Here is a 16,451-nt window from a genome sequence, read left to right on the forward strand (position 1 = left end):
AGAGAAAAGACATTAATATTTCTCGAGTTTATTCGTCATAAAAAATACCACCGGAATATGCCTTTGTGATACTTATGCTTTATTTATAGCGATCTTGCATTGCCCTTTATGAAATGTACTCACAGTTGCTTAAAGTGCATAAATACAATACAGGGTAATGCTTGCTAATACATTTATTTCCTTATATCTTATACTCATTCTTCATGATGAACTTTTTGATTTTCAACATTGTCAACATTTTAGGAGAGAAATGACACCTGCTTTTATAAAATATCACCAGAATCGAGTAGCAACCTTCTTGTGATGTAAGTACAAAATCCCAACTGTCAAGACAAACATGTAGGCACTGAGCGTAAAGACTGCCATCAATGATGAGGCATGAATTGTTTTCATGGACATATTCACAAACCCTGTCAAAAGGTTAGCCATCAAGAAATACAACAGCCCATTGAAGTTGACTGCATGCAGCAGACAAAGTTTGTCGCTCTTCTTTTCCTTGTCTGAGAGCACATCATCCTCTGCCAAGAAATGAAGATACATGATTGAATCACAAACTACACAGTATTGCTTCTACATTGTTGGCATCTTCTCCTTATCTAAGCTTTTACTTTTACATGCTATTTGTGAAGCTGATCAGTTGTACATTTAATTAATACTGCACACTGCATTTGCAAAGCTGTTTCTATAATAAAACTGTGATATATAAAGTTTGCCTTATCTGTCTTAATTTCCTTTTCATTGCTGCTTATCAATATTAATATCAAGCCAATACAGATGTTGTGTGGCAGAACATAGTAGTATGGGATAATGTATTAGTCACACCTATTTTTATAGTAATTCTTTGGCAGCCACAAACTACATTTATCTGGCATCCACTAATCCCCACGAGTACTGGTTACCCGAGAGTCTATGGAATTCAATAATAATAATAAGATGAAGTACTGGGTTAGCATAAAACTTACAAAATTAGAAATATTTAAGAAAAATTGCATTTGTGTAAGAAACTCCCTCTTATTATATAAAAGTGTCCTCACCACATCCTGGCACTCCCTCCACCTTCTTGTTACTCACAGCTGACAGAACTGTCAAGACTGTGGTCAAAAGATCGATCAGCAAACATGAGGCTAGTACCTGAGTACTTAAAGCCACCTGTAAACAACACAATACTTTATGTCGTCTAACCGCTTCATAATTGCAACTCTTCAGACTTATTTATTAAACTTTAAGTAAAGGATGGAGTTTTGAGGAGTGAAAAAGAGAGAGCGAGAAGAAAGAGAGATCACTGATCAAATTTGATGGAGAGAAACTTCGTAGGAAAATATAATGCCATGGTCAAATATACAACTGCTTCTATTGCAATCTCTGCTGTAGGTAACTTAGAGGGAAATGTGTACTGCTGTAGTGCCATGTGTACTGCTGAAATGCATTGTGCACTGCTGTGCTGCCTGAGCCTTTAGCCTGCATGCATTTATTGCATATTATGTTCTCCACTAAGTGGCAAATGAATAAAAAGCAAATGGATGAGACCATGAAAAGAATGAAAACACCAAAATAGGATAATATCTCAACTAAAAACATCTGAAACAAAGTGTTCAAGTCTAAATACATGAGTAGTACTTTTTCTCTGCTAAGTAAATGCATGTTTCCTTAAAAAATGTCAGTCCCAGAATCTAACTTACAATCCAGAGAACAAAGGAGAGGTTTGCCATCCGACGAGATGCAGGCTGAATGTATTCTGAAGAAATATGCAGGGCTCCATAAAATATGTAAGAAACACCAGCTAAAATGCACAAAATTCTCATCCAGTCACAGAATTTGGTCTTCCTGTTAGACAACAGAGTCATAAAAAATCGTAACAGACATTCTACTCAAAATCTCTTTCGTGAGCAAAAGCAAGATAAACATGCTGAAAAAGGTGGAAGGTGCTAAAGAAAAATAACATTTTAACTGTAAAGTCCCACTAGTCACTGCCTCAACTGCCTTCTGCAATGCTTGTGTCTATAGTCCTTCTCTAAAATAATCCTTTCTATAGGCCTTCTCTTAATCCTGTTGATGAGGGAATGCTATGGTTCTTTTTCTTCAGTTCATGATTAAAAAAAAAATTTGGCATTTATTTTAAGTTCTGTAAGCTTAGAGCCTGCAGTTAGGTAATTTCATTTTTTAAAAATAAAAATTCTTGTTTTGTCAATCCCATTGAAAAGCTCAAATACAGATGTATTACATTAGTATTGGCAGTCATACACTATTCCCACCGGTCTTGACTTACTTCCTGTTAAAAATAAACCAGCCTATCTGAGCTCCAATAAGGTAGATGGAGATGTAGCCAATGCATGAGCAAATTCCTTCTCTGTTAGCATCAAGCAAATTAAGTCTTTGGCCAGTTCCATCAGAACCATAGAGGATGAAATCTGAAAGCCCCTTGGTTTGAAGAGCATGCTGGTAGATTGTCAAAAGTCCAGCAGCCAGCACTGAACTGAGCCACACAGGACACACACAGAGCAGCAGTGTTGAGACCACCTTGTCACACACAAATTTAAACATTAGTTATTGAACATACCAGATGAAAATTGTAACTGCATTTTCTAAAAGTGGACACAAAAATCCAGTAGATTTGGCAAACATGCCAAACCATATGTATACACAAGCAGATGCATACTCGCTCAAACACACATAAACCTACCAGAAGTATGTCCATATCACACAGGTCAGCCTCAAATCACTTACCTTCACTGCAGTCAGTGTGAAAAAAAAATTCCAATGAATCCCATACTCTGAGACATGCTCATGATAGTCCACTCCCTTCACAGTTACCAGACGCCCAAGCCCCAAGATCACAAGTGGAATGGAGGACATTACACACTTGAAAAGTCTTTGCAGCCCTTCAGACACTGACCTAGGCATACAAAACATTTGTAAAACAGGTATTTTACTGGCGTACTAAGTGATTTTTTTTATATATATATAAAGAAATATAAGGTATTGAAATGTCATTAACCATTTGACGGAGATCCAACTACCATGATAATGTATCTTTACTCCTAACTGTGTGTGTAAATGTCTGTATGAGTATGTATGCCTGCCCTTGTGAGCAAAAGAAAAATTTCTGTCTTGGGTCTCCTCGACAGACAATAAAGTCTGATTTGATTTGATTTGATTTGATGCAAGCTGTTGCCATGTAAAACTTCAAAAAGTTGGTCTAAATGTTTGTGAAGGGCAGTCAAGACTGAGACTATTATTGTTGTAGTTCTCATTCTCCCTGCTTTTACTCCTGCAATTTCTTGAGTTAACATTCTCACAACAGTTTCCAGGCTAAAACTGTCACAGATGCAAAAGCTTGTACAGTTACAGAACAAGTACATTTTTAGTTTACATTGTTGTAGTATACTTTTAGTAACAGAGTTTATATTGTTATACATTTTTGTAATTGCTGGTATACAATTTGCTGTTTGTTCCAACAAGTAAAGACCTTTTATCCAAGGCACCATAAAATTAAAAAAAAAATCTATGAATTGTCCAAAATGAGTTGCATTTTTTAGGTCTTTATATTCAGTATTAATGCATATATGAAAAGAGCAACCTTGGTCACAACTGACTGGCAGCATGTTAGAGTGAGTTAAAACTCACATTTGTGTCAATAGTCAGGTAAATGCAGATGCCAGCTACCATGGTCAATGTTCATGGAGTCTTCTGTTGCTGTTGCAAATACATTACAAGAAACACTACTACTGCTGGCTGTTACTAAAAACACAACTAATGTTGTTCTGCCTCCTGTCACCACAGTCACTTCAGTTTCTGCAGCAACTACTGTTTAAATTATTACTAACCACTAATTTCTGACATTCAGAACTAGTCATCAACTTACCGACATGATCCAACTTTTCCTCTTGCTTCTGGACAAACAATGGCATTTGTGATCACAAAGCATCCAACACCATTGTCCATAAAACCTATCCCAAAAGTCTCTGTTTTGGCAAATCTGCGAGGGAAAATGGCAAAATCCACACCAAGAATAACAACAGCTGTCCCGATGTTCACCAGAGACCTCATGTTGGTCAAGAATGGTCTTTGTACTCTCATCTCCATTTGCATCAAGCAGGAAAATGTCTTCCGAAAACTTCTTGGTGGTGCCTTCTTTACACAGAGAATGCAGCAAACAAATGCTACAGCATACATTGTTACAAACACAGCTGTTGTCTCATTGCTCAACACTGTTGTGTGCAGAATCATAGGAATAATCATGACTGAATATTCCAGTGCCACCCTAGACCTGTAATAAAGAAAGAAAATTAATAGGGTTCCAAGAAGTTTTATTGTAAATGAAAAAAATAACTATTTAAAGCAATGGAAATTACTCATCAGTGTGTTTATAGGTTTGCTTTCATAGGCAACAAATGTTGTCGATGCATTTAACTGCCCAGAACTCTGCCATGTTAAGCTTGGAGTATTAACAATGTCTGATCAAGTGGACTGGTAAGGATGTATGTGTGACAGTCTAATGATCAACAAGTTACACATAAGAAAGTATGTAAGCATATAAATTCGGGATGATTTAGCTTTCAAGATTCAATAGTCTGAATGATAGTAAAAATAGTAAAGTTGATCAATATAGCACTTTACCCCACCATCAAAGTGCTTTACAAAAAATTAAAAACACGCAGACATCATCCTCATAATAATAATGAAAGATGGCCTCAAAAGCAAGGAGTTTATTGTATGGCATGGTAGTGTAGCTACTCATGTTGAGCTAGATGTTGACCATACTTCAATTACTGAAGCAAGTTTAAACTTTTATAACTTTCTAAAAATGAAGATTAAAATTCATGCTTTGATACTGTTGGAATAAGTCATATTCTTAATGTGAAATGGTAAACCACTAGGCAGTTTGAATATGCCATAATTTACAGGATAATACCATGTCAAGAAAATCACTGTAAATGATTTCTTACCAAAAGGGCATAGTCTGCAGGTGGTATAAAAGAGAAACTGCATTGAGAATGAGGATGCTTGCACAGGGTGTCAGAGTCAAAATGGCAACCTCTGATACTGTGGTTCCATTGTGACCACTGATAAATCTTTCATGTTCCTCTTTATATGACATTTTACAAAGTCTGTCAATAGTTCATCTCACAAGCCTGTCACTCAGATGTATTCTGTTGCGAAAAGAGAACATAACGTATGTCACAAAAACTACTACTTAATCTATTGATAACTTAGGTTTTTGTTTTATGTAACAAGTTTGTGCAATGCCAGAGTACACACAACACACATTTATTTTAAATGAGTCAGAATGAGAGAGATTATATGTGCACACAACCTCAATGAGAAAGACCACATTTTAGGGGCAGTGAAGTGGGACTGCATGTACTTTTTTCATCCAATATCTCATGATCAAATTTGATTTCACACAAACATAATATGATTATATGTTTCTTCATAATCAAATGTTTGTCTATCAAACCAAAACACCTTGTGATGAAATGGGACTTTTCCTTCACATGTGGTTAGAACCAGGTTCCTTGCAGTGAACAGGTCTGTGGAAAAGTGATGGAGGGAATGACCACATTGAGTTGTGCATGGTGAGCTACAGGTGCACAGGAGGGGGAAAATTTGGTTTGGAAAGTGCTTCCACCTCCACCAAGAGCTGTATACAGGAGATTCAACCATGACAGTATGAAGGGTGAAAGAGGGATGAAGACAACAGAGCACCTTGAGAAAAGCCCCAACACTCATTCTGTGAACAGGTGTCAGACAAAATCTGAACCCATAACTCACTCCAAATGTTAGAGTACCAAAATGCTTTTGCTCAAAAGTACTAGAAATTCAGAAGGAAAAGTTTTCAGTTTTGCACCTTTACATTTTGATATTTTCAGCATATTTGGTATGTCAGAAACGATTGTTCATCAACGCGCTTACTATAGCAATATGTATATTTTAAAGTAAGAGTACAAGCTTACTACAGCCCTCCGTCTTTAGTGATTGCATGTCATTTATAATAATATTAGCGTGTTTGGTGCGTGCGACATCTTGACGTCTGCTGTGGGCGCCACTGGTGACGTCATCACAACACCGGAGACCTCCCGTTGAATTCTAGTAAGGTTAGGAGAAAATTCAATGGTTATACTCACATTCGTAAGGAGTATGCCTAAGGCACCAAGAAAGAAGAGGTACAAAAAGCAAAGAGTAAGAACAAGAGCTGAGAGTGAAAAAGGGCTGAGATTCCATCTCGAAACGTTTTTGGTCACGCTTGTCTTGGATTAGAACACATTGGTATATTTCCCAGAAGGTGAACTAATAAAAAAGTTTCATGCTGTCCAGGAAGAAAGAGTGGAAGCCTATAAATTTTTGGAGAGGTACCTTACAACTTCTGGTTAATGGTTTAAATATTCTATTAGATTTACAGACATCAGCTAGGTAACTGTCATATTCATAAGCAGGTTTACTTTAGATGTAACCCAAGTACTGATGTTACCCAACCAGAAGGCTACACAGATACCATCTACTAATTCTAGATACTTACAAACCACCTTACCAGTAAATACATAGATACTAATTTTTTTTAAGGAGGACAGCAGTAGCTGCGATGACCGGCCCGCCCGCTGGCCCCCACCAGTAAATATACTATATATACAACTATATTATTTCATCATCCGCCCCTTGGGAATTAATTGCCCACCCCTGCTCTAAGGTGTATTGAAATATCCAGAAAATGTATACACACATATATTTACAGATGTGTAACACATGATTTTCTTACAAAAATCATAATACAAAAATTATAATCTGTTTACAGGCCAGCCGCCTTGCTGTGATATAGCTATGATTGTTGGCTTCATGTAAAACACCAATCTAACCATTGTTTTACCATTATTACCATACTATGAGCGCATGTAACTAACTTAATAGAACCTAGATCATAACATAACTGGCATATGCAGTCTTCAAAAAATAAACCAAAAATTTATCTATCAGTTTAATAATTGATGAGGTATATGATTTTTCTAACCCATAATTAACATACTATTATAAGATTTTCTACACATGGGACATACATTTCCAGGGTAGGATCTAACTTTGCAAAAGAATTTAAAGAAATAGCTAGCAAAAGTCGGACATAAAGGAGATAAATGCATATTCATTTTAGTTAAATTTGTTAAAGACTAGCCAAAATTATTCGATTTTTTTCAAGCTGTTTTCAGATAAAGATCTAGTGGTTATTTTTAAAATCTGAACAATTAGTAAGGGAGATAAAGGCCTTCAAACATCAACATTTTGATCTGTGCATAGAAAGAGGTGAAATCCTACACAAACCCAATTTAAATGTGGTCCCAGATCTCCTATTGGCTGTAGTGTTGACAGTTAAAGTGTATCCCTGCTATAACTTGTAATGTCAGGAATTAGACTTTTATATTTCCCATGTAGAATTTATTTACTCAGATTTGTTGACTTACTCTCTTGTAATGAATTAGAAAATTTCACTCCTTGAAAGTGTTAATACTACTTTTCCTAAACAAGAGTTATACATGATAGGGTGTCAGGTATGTAGTGTAACAAAAACTAAATAGTGCTAGGCTTGCTGAGAAAGAAATCAAAATGCTGGCCTATATCTTGAGAACAAAAGTGGGTTCTTCATTTAGATTTTGTAAAACAGTAACTTGTGCTTAGCTGAGAATCATTTGAAATAAAACTGGACACTAATAAAAACTTAAAACATTTAATTCATAAGACCATGCTGTTGATTTGGCCAGTGGCTTTTCGGCTTACCTGGAAGGAGCTCCCCATTACAACTTTGTAATGTATCGAAGTCTTGTGCATGAAGTGACACAGAGCTTCAAAACCATATCAGAGGAAGCAATTTCCATTTCAAAGACACTGTGTGAGAAATACAAGTTGAACAAAGTTGCAGAATGTATTGACAGTATTCAGGCTGGAGAACAGGAAAAGCTGGAGCTGGTGAGGCTATGAGTATTTTGTGCTAATTAATGGTATACTATAAACTATGATGTAGTTTTGTGCTAATTAATGATATGCTTTTAAATTATAATGGAACAGCTGTTCGGCACAAGTGAATGTCCTTGCTTCAGCATAATTTGCTGCCAGTGTTTACATGTGGCTCATCCTTAGTGAATGTAGGTTGCTGCTACTCAGTAGTTGAAATAACTATTTAAAAGGGAAGTCTCCTACATTTTGCCATTTGGGGAGTGTGGTATTAGGCCCCCACATTTCCTGGGGCAAGGATTTTGTTAGGCCAGTGTCCTTTTCTCCTTTAACCTTTCCCAACCCACTATGAAGTCAGAGAAGTCAAGAGCTAGATTGACTGGGGAAAGTTCACTGTATCACATGGGAACTAAACCAATGTGCTTTCAGTTTTGTACATTATTTGGCTATCTGCTTCCTCAAAATTACATGTAAATTATAACAACTTAAGGTAATGGTTTATTGCTTTTTATGTAGGCACAAAAGATAACCACTCTGGCTGCCGTGCATTTGATGACAGCAAATGGTCATAGTGATGGGTGTTTTAATGCTCATTGTGTAGCCATAGTTGATACCTACGTTTATGTGGTACTTTTCTCATGGTCCAGAGATTATAATTTGAAGAGGCAAATAGAGTAGTGATTAGAGAACCAGCATCTCAGGCTAGAAGCCTACATATTAGCCAGTTCAACGCATATTTTATGCAGCACACTCACCACAGTATATCCAGCTGTTAAATGGATAGCCATCACCTTGAGCAAGGGTTGGGAAACGAAAAGCAGCAAAGGAAAGAAGATGAGCATTGTTCTCACCAGAAGCTGGCTCTGACATAAGTACAGTCTCCAATGACCAAAAAGTTATGGGACCATCTTCTATTCATTTTTGAAAGACTACTAACTGTTGATACTGTGTGATGCTTTTGACATAGCCACAGAAATCAAATCAAATCAAATAAAACTTTATTGTCTGTCCAAGGAAGTCCAAGACAGAAATTTTTCTTACACTCACAAGCCCAAGCACATATACAAACATAATATGAGCATAGCAAATATAATATGAACATGACAAAACATAATTGCCAGACATACCCATTCAACACACACGCACACCTACACCTTCTCTCACATACATGGAGGATGCCAGGTAGTATTGCAGCTCTTCGAGTACTTATGCCTCTTATTTAAGATGGTGATTGCTGCTGGCATGAAGGACCTCTGATAGGCAGTTTTTTGCGCACATGGCACTTTGTAGCACCTGCCCAGGGGCCACAGCTGAAATTTGGGATGGAGGGGGTGTGTTTGGTCTGAAATTATTTTATGTGCCATCTCTTTGACTGCATGAAGATACAAGAAATAGAAATAATGACAAGTTTTTTTGAATACTTTTCATTAATATGCAGACAGCAGAGCTACAGATAGCTCGTCAGGGTGTTGTCGATAACCCTGAGGATGAAAGCATGCCAGCACAGGTGGCAGGCCTCCAAGAAAAGTAAGCCAACTAATATCTTGCCTAAAAATGATTATATGGAAAAAAGTGCCTGTCTCATATTAACTGTGTTCTTTAAAGGCAGATTGTAAAATCTTTACTTGTTACAAGACGATAAATGGCTGCATGCAAAATATCAGAATATACCTTTATTTTTTATATCAACTTTTTATATCATAACCTAACACCATAATATGCCTCCACATAGGTTTACTCTGTAATATAATTGTATGTACCATTACACTTTAGTAAACCTCCACATACGCTGTAATTTACTTCCTTGTACCATTACACAGCGGTTTCACATATTTCTCTTTCTTGATTTCAGACTTCAGAATGTTGTCTGCAGAATCAACGAGCATCTTGAAGACCTCAAGTATGAATCAGAAGATCTGTACACCAATGGGGAAGGAAGATGACCCCTAGAGTGTGACTGTCTTTTGTGAAACATAATTATGCAGTTGCTAGACACTGAAGAATTTTCACTTTATTCTGTTTTTCATGAGGATGCATGAACTACATCAGGTGGATCAAAGTCTGCAAGTGACATATGACCAACTTTATTAATTCCAATGGGCAATTAGGGAAGTGTGTTCTGTTACAAAAGTTATGGAAAAAAATCATAGAGAAAAAAGAAAGCAAGTGCTAGTTACAAGATAGGGATAAAGCAAGTGATGCATCATAGCAAAACAGAAAAACATACCATCTTGTGTCTAGAATTAGGTACTCCAAACTGAGCAAATTGCTGGATTGAGATTCAGTTTAGTGAAGGTTCCTTACAGGTATTGTCAGGTATGCACATTTATTTAATGTTTGGCAGTTCATTAATATGAAAAGTGCTGTTAGATGACTAGAAAATTAAACTGATTTGATGCAGGTGATCATTGTTGTAGTATGACAATAAGAAACAAAGGGTGGAGTTATGTTATTTTCTGAACTTTTTGTGTGAATATTTTCATGGTTAACTTGACAAACGAAAATTGTTATGTTGTTAGCAGTGTCAGCAGCTAAGGCCATATTATGGTAAGTTACGAAACAGTCACACCAGTCATGGCAACAGGAGAAACTTGTGCAAATGATGTGAGAGAAGTTGCTGCACATGGCAGGCTGATTAAGAAGATGCATTCTGGAGGAATTTGATGCACCACCATTACGTCAGCTCTGTTGGATCAGATCAGTTATCACAAACTTGTCTGAACCAAAAAGAAACCTTGAGGGTATCTGGGACTGTAGACCACCTATAAATCCATTCTATTGATGTCCAACAAGATGTTCTTGAGAGTGAGACAGGTGATGATATATCACTATCAGCAGTGTTGTTAGTTTTTAGCAGGCAAGACCAGTAGCTGGCCGTCTACTTTGACCAACAACACGTACTACGTACAATGAGCAGGTTGCGAACAATTTATTGTCAAATTCTGCAGTTTTCGAGTTTATTGAAGAAATGATTTTTTTCTGGTGACCATGCCAAAAAGATGATTAGAAGTAGATTAATGCTTCATGTTTCAGCAGGATTGTGACATTCTGCCAGTTGTCAGAATATAGGATGTTTCAGGTGTTAATGATAGCTATATGATTTAGGAAGACCCAGGTACTCCATTCCTTTCACAGGAGAATAGTATTGATACAAAATTGATACTAAAACCATTTTTATACCGTTAATATAATCAGTTACGTCACCTTTTAAATCTTTTTTTGGTTTTGTTTTGGAATGTGTTGCATAAATAAGTGTTATGGTTCAGAGCAGTGACATTTACTTGAAATTCCAATTTTAAAGCACTATTATTAATAGTTTTCAGTACCTGGGTGTCCTAAAATAAAAATTGTAGCAGTTCATTGTGTTAGGTAGTGCTTCCAGATGATTTCTAAGTGTTTAATACTTAACTGATGGTGTACTGACCTTTCATTTTAGAGTATAAAATTACTTGGAAATTAAAATATTTTAAAATGTACAGCTTGTAAACTTTGAAAAAAACTTGGTATCATTGAAATGATGAAAAAATTATCTGTGTACGTGTTGTTTTGCTTATTATTAATTCAAAAATCAGCTTGGAGTACTTAACTAAAACTATTCTTAAGACACACCTGCTACACCACACACAATCGACAATATATTCTGTGGTTGAGCAGCTGGACTGCAGAGGGTACAAATGCCTCTGCATACAGCCATAGCAAAGTCTGCCTAAACTCAGTGAAACAAATTCTCCTGTTATAACATATTTTGGTATAGACAAAATGCTGGAAATTTCTGAATTTGCTGATCACAAAAAGAAACCAAATCCCTCTGGCACTTGTTATTTAAAACAAATATGAACAATACTGTTCGAACTATTCCAGTCATGGAAAAAATTATAATTAGCTTATTGAAGCTCTTTCATTTAGTGTCCTGTGGTAACTTCCAATCACCATTTAGCAGTTTTTTTGTGCTATACACAAACCTGAAAAGGGGGTTGAGTGTATGTGCATGGCTTTGCTGACAGCATTCTTTCACTCTATCTACAAGCTGCACCATTCTAGCTTTGTTGGCAGGGATAAAAAGTGATTTAAAAGAGTTCTTGTTCTTGCTGAAGATTGTACCAGAAACAAGGCAAAATGAACAAAGCGAATCCTGACGGCCTGCTTAATGCATAAAAGTCTGGTATGGTCATTCTGTGCCGGGATCTTCCACCTTTGACATGCACTGATGAAGATTAAACTGCTGTCACTGTTCTCGATACCTTTCATCCCTAGTGATGATAGGGAGGGTGTTAATATCTACAGATACCTCAGTATAATTATGTCTACTTGTGTCTTTACATATGCTTTTTTAACACCTTGCTCTAAAGCTCAGTTTGGTGTGATAAGTATTCTCCGGGTATTGTGGACTATAAAAATCTTGTGTTTATTACCATTACCCAAAACTCCTGCTCCTATAACTGAGAAGATATTTACCATATCAATTAATTAACCCACAACCCAAATCACAACACAACTAGTAAAAAATGTCACTTTATTTTCATTCAAAACTGCATTGTAATTGGGAGTCCAACTCAAGGTCACCCTCAAGATTAATACAGCCCTTGAACCACAAATACACTCAGGAAACGCAGAACATAAAGCAATGACAAAGCAACAAAGTTAAAGGAAAAAGAGTTGCTTGTATTTGCAGTTGGAATTTACAGAGGCAATTTACAAAGAGCTGTTTTCTCACTAAAAAGATGCAAACAAGGGCAGGCAGTGGATTCAGGGTGTGAAGAGGCCAGGGTGTTGATACACGAATATTGTGGATGTCAAGCTGCCTCTTGGGTTTGCAGTCACACCCCCTCCCCTTTTGAAGCTTCATCAAAGTTTCCAACCAACTCTGAAGCACAAAATAACAAGTGTAAATAAAACAATTTTCTTTGACCATTTGCTTGTCTTCTAATAGTAATCCAGAAATGTATAACTTTACAAGAAATGATCAAAAATGACAAGCCTTCCCTATATCTGTTATATCAAATGTATTAGTTACCTGGAACTTCATCATCGTCGTCAATATCTCCAGCATTTTGCTTTGAGGTATCACCAGCAGCTGCAATGACCACAGAAGGATTTAGGTAAGAAAGTTCACACTGCCTTTGCATAACATTAGAATATTGCAGTATAACTGTAGCAGTTTATCAGATAAACAATATGAGATTATTCCACCAGAAACTAGACATCCAGAATGTCAATGAGATGCCAACATTGAGATACTGCTCCCAAAATGCACATAAATTCCACATTCACCACCTTTTGATGAACCCAGCCTTAGGAATAGTTCTCCAGACCTAAACTAGGAAATTACTGAGAAAACGTAAGGGATGACAACTTACCCATACCACTGGCAACAGAAGAAGCCAATTTCTTGAGACTGCTCAAGCTTTCAGCCCCAAGCTGATTCAAAATACCAGGAAGCATTTCAGCTATTTCTGATAACACACAAATTAAAACGTAACAATGTTTACAGTGTTATATTAAATGTCAAATCACATTTGTTGTATTTAAAGACTATTCCTCTCCTGCAAAATTGCAAGCTGATCGTCAGCACAATTACCACAAATGCCACATTTCAAATTATACCATCTGCATAACCATCACAATCGCTTATGGCAGAATCATATTTTAAATCTGTACAATCATATTGAAATGTGCCTAGATACAATCATCATAATTAACATACATTGAAACCTACATAAAAGCATTTTTATTGCATCTTGTAATAACTTATTTCTATGAGAACATCAAACATATTCTGAAAACCTCTAGAATATTTTACTCTAATCAAACAAGACCATCACTGTATTTTATGCTACAGATCTGCATCTCTTTATGTTTAGCAAAAATTATTACGTTTCATTTCGGCGTGTCCTGTGATTGCAAAGGTGTTGGCAGCTAAAGAAGCCTGAACTTTCGGGTTGTTAAAATGGATCACCTGTCCATCCTCCTTAATCATGTTTACCTGAAGAAAATAATCCACAGGATACAATACACTTCTACATAATACCACACACATGCAAATTTCACTAAAAAAAAAAAAAAAAAAAGTGATACTTGGTCCTTGCACTCAGGTTTCATAACAATGTCAACACACAACTAGTTTACCTTGAAATTAAAGAGATCTGATGTGAAGAACATACCTCTTCAATGCCTGGTATAGAATTGACTGAAAGTTTTTTCAATGAACTTTGTAGTTTTTTATCATCTGTTGTAGCTGTTCTATGGATGACCTTCTTCTTTCGTCTGGCTGAGCCCTGCAGCGACCAGCCATTTAAAATTCTAAATATTGCAATAATTTTTAAACAAGATATTGGTATAAATTACAAATAAACATTCTGACAATAGCTGTTACACTTCGTCAGCACATTTATAATCATCCAGTTAATAGCGACCATTTCTTTGTGTCTACAGAGTTAGGTACTTAGTATATCTGGGTAGAATAAAGGAATGAAGTTGAAGGGATGTGTGAAGTAACTATGCATTTAGTTGAATCTATTTAAGATACAGCTGCTCTTATTTATTTCCAACAGCTGGCATCCACTCATGGTGTTGCAATCACCTTGCCTCCAATTCGCACTTGGTCTGCCTTGGCCTGCAACTGCTTTAATTTTTCTGGATTCATGTTTGCCCTCTGGAGACAGACAACACATTATCATCTACATAAAATAAAGGATAATTGAAATGCTTACTCTATTTTCCCTGTAGTTCTGGCAGATCTTGCTCGCAGAAGTAAACTACTTACTAACACCATGAAAATGGCCACACATCTTATTAAAGTCTCAAAGAGACACAGGCTTGTCCTAGAGATGCATTGAAAACCATGTTACTTTGCTTTTGCACACAGAAAGCCACATGTCTGCACCCATTTCTTTGGATACAGAGTGAATCATGGACCTCCAAGTGGTAACTTTATGGAAATGTTTATAATTCTTATTCTCACTTTTTATGATGGTCAGACCTGTAAACCAGTGTCTCATTCAGAGACAGGATATGTTGGAGCTCAGATACAAATTCAAAAATGAAAATGACCAACTTTCTAACCCATGAAGTATGCACAGTTACAAAAATAAAGACAGAGCAAATGCTAATTAAAAGATAAGGAAAAAAACACCTGATCCTTACTGACATGGTGACAGTGCATTAACCACTGCAACATCAACTGCCCTAAACATACTAACAAAAGTAAAGTGTAGAACCACCAACAAACACTAGCACAAGGACATAATGGCACCCAATTACAATCAAAACAAAAGGCAAGCAAGATAGTGATGCTTCACCTTTCAGTTTCTGCAGGATTCAGAACTGCTTATGTATCAGTAATAATGAGAGGTGGCACTGGGGAGTAATCATCAATAATGCAGGTTTGCCGTAACAGTACTGAGGCTAAACTCAGCAAAGTTTAATAAATTACTCATACTGTTCTACGAGTGCAAAATGTTAATATCAGTTATACAAGAAATAAAGAGTTGACAACACTGTAATTTTGTTTCTTCCTAAATAACAGGAACCTCTGTACTTTTGTTGCACATTCTTAAAGATTATTGGTACTTTAAGCCACTTCAGTACAGCTTTACTTTGTGAGGTCCCTCAAAGCCACAAGACTTTTTACAAAGCAGAAAAAAGGCTAGAATTAAAGTTTTGTTTTCACAGGTGTTATGTTTCACATGGCGTCCATAACAACCTATCAAGGTATGTCAATGCGTATCCGTCTCTTATGTTGCTCCACGGAAGCTATCTCAGACCGCTAACCATGGTGACTACCAATTATACTACAGACGTTGAAAGCGAATCCTATGATCTTCTGACTGTTAAGAAAGTTAAGAATTGGGTACATCTCATATTTCTAGCTGATTAACAATACAGTATGACTCTTCCCCCTGTCTTAAAAAAAAAACGTCCAGATAGAACCATACTAAACTCTCAATGTTAACAGGCAAACCTAAACAAATCCTTACCTTATACCGCTCCTATAAAGAAAATAGCTCATATCGAGTATCATAGTTGTCTTACCAATCACTTCTGACAATTTACCAAAAACAACTCTTGCCATCAACATCCAAAAAAATCGCACTATATATTTGTGGGCCGAGGCCGCCCAGGATGGAGTGGCAAGAGAAGTATTTAGTACAACTTGATTATACCTGTAGCTCGTTCACGATTCCATAACCATGCTTTCCACTTCTGACCGAACGATGAAGTTATAACAATTTTGAGGCTAAAATCGGCATACAGAGTTGCATCATACCATAAAAGAGTAGTAGAACAGTGAGTCTACATACAAACTACAAGATAATAACAGAATACCTACGGCTTATTTGGCAGACTTGTGAGATCGCTTTCGCCCACGAGGTTGGAGTATGGCTGCCTCAGAAAAGAATTGTGACGTCAGAGATACGGGTGCTCTGTGTCACAAATAGTCTCTAACTAAAGCAAACTAGTTTTCTTAATCAATTATTTTTTCAAAAATTGTAAGCAGTTTTAGGATAAAATATAGC

The 16,451-nt window shown here is 36.5% G+C and overlaps 3 protein-coding genes across 10 annotated transcripts; 1 reads left to right on the forward strand and 2 right to left on the reverse strand.

The window, feature by feature from the left end:
* Positions 1–58: 58 nt before the first annotated feature.
* LOC112573136 (phosphatidylinositol-glycan biosynthesis class W protein-like) lies at positions 59–6,072 on the reverse strand. Of its 8 annotated transcripts, none has more exons than XM_025253220.1 (9): positions 5,955–6,031; positions 5,467–5,641; positions 4,947–5,150; positions 3,863–4,267; positions 2,725–2,893; positions 2,267–2,517; positions 1,680–1,824; positions 1,035–1,149; positions 59–518 (listed from the first exon to the last, which is right to left on the reverse strand). In XM_025253220.1, exons 3-9 carry the CDS (start codon positions 5,096–5,098, stop codon positions 274–276), a joined length of 1,482 nt encoding a protein of 493 aa, XP_025109005.1. In that variant the 5' UTR covers positions 5,099–5,150; positions 5,467–5,641; positions 5,955–6,031; the 3' UTR covers positions 59–273. The 8 variants fall into 8 exon arrangements, with proteins under 8 accessions (XP_025109005.1, XP_025109008.1, XP_025109003.1 ...); XM_025253223.1 differs by having other exon boundaries at positions 5,467–5,531; positions 5,955–5,972; XM_025253218.1 differs by lacking the exon at positions 5,467–5,641 and having other exon boundaries at positions 5,955–6,072.
* Positions 6,073–6,290: 218 nt separating this feature from the next.
* LOC112573229 (required for excision 1-B domain-containing protein-like) lies at positions 6,291–11,462 on the forward strand. The gene is made up of 4 exons (XM_025253407.1): positions 6,291–6,350; positions 7,746–7,950; positions 9,374–9,462; positions 9,788–11,462. Exons 2-4 carry the CDS (start codon positions 7,792–7,794, stop codon positions 9,876–9,878), a joined length of 339 nt encoding a protein of 112 aa, XP_025109192.1. The 5' UTR covers positions 6,291–6,350; positions 7,746–7,791; the 3' UTR covers positions 9,879–11,462.
* Positions 11,463–12,434: 972 nt separating this feature from the next.
* On the reverse strand, positions 12,435–16,358 carry LOC112573228 (transcription factor BTF3 homolog 4-like). The gene is made up of 7 exons (XM_025253406.1): positions 16,265–16,358; positions 14,516–14,587; positions 14,097–14,210; positions 13,810–13,918; positions 13,293–13,388; positions 12,950–13,009; positions 12,435–12,799 (listed from the first exon to the last, which is right to left on the reverse strand). Exons 2-7 carry the CDS (start codon positions 14,576–14,578, stop codon positions 12,753–12,755), a joined length of 489 nt encoding a protein of 162 aa, XP_025109191.1. The 5' UTR covers positions 14,579–14,587; positions 16,265–16,358; the 3' UTR covers positions 12,435–12,752.
* Between the last annotated feature and the right edge of the window lie 93 nt (positions 16,359–16,451).

Source organism: Pomacea canaliculata, linkage group LG10, assembly GCF_003073045.1.
Source record: "Pomacea canaliculata isolate SZHN2017 linkage group LG10, ASM307304v1, whole genome shotgun sequence".
In the NCBI taxonomy this organism is placed as follows: domain Eukaryota; kingdom Metazoa; phylum Mollusca; class Gastropoda; order Architaenioglossa; family Ampullariidae; genus Pomacea; species Pomacea canaliculata.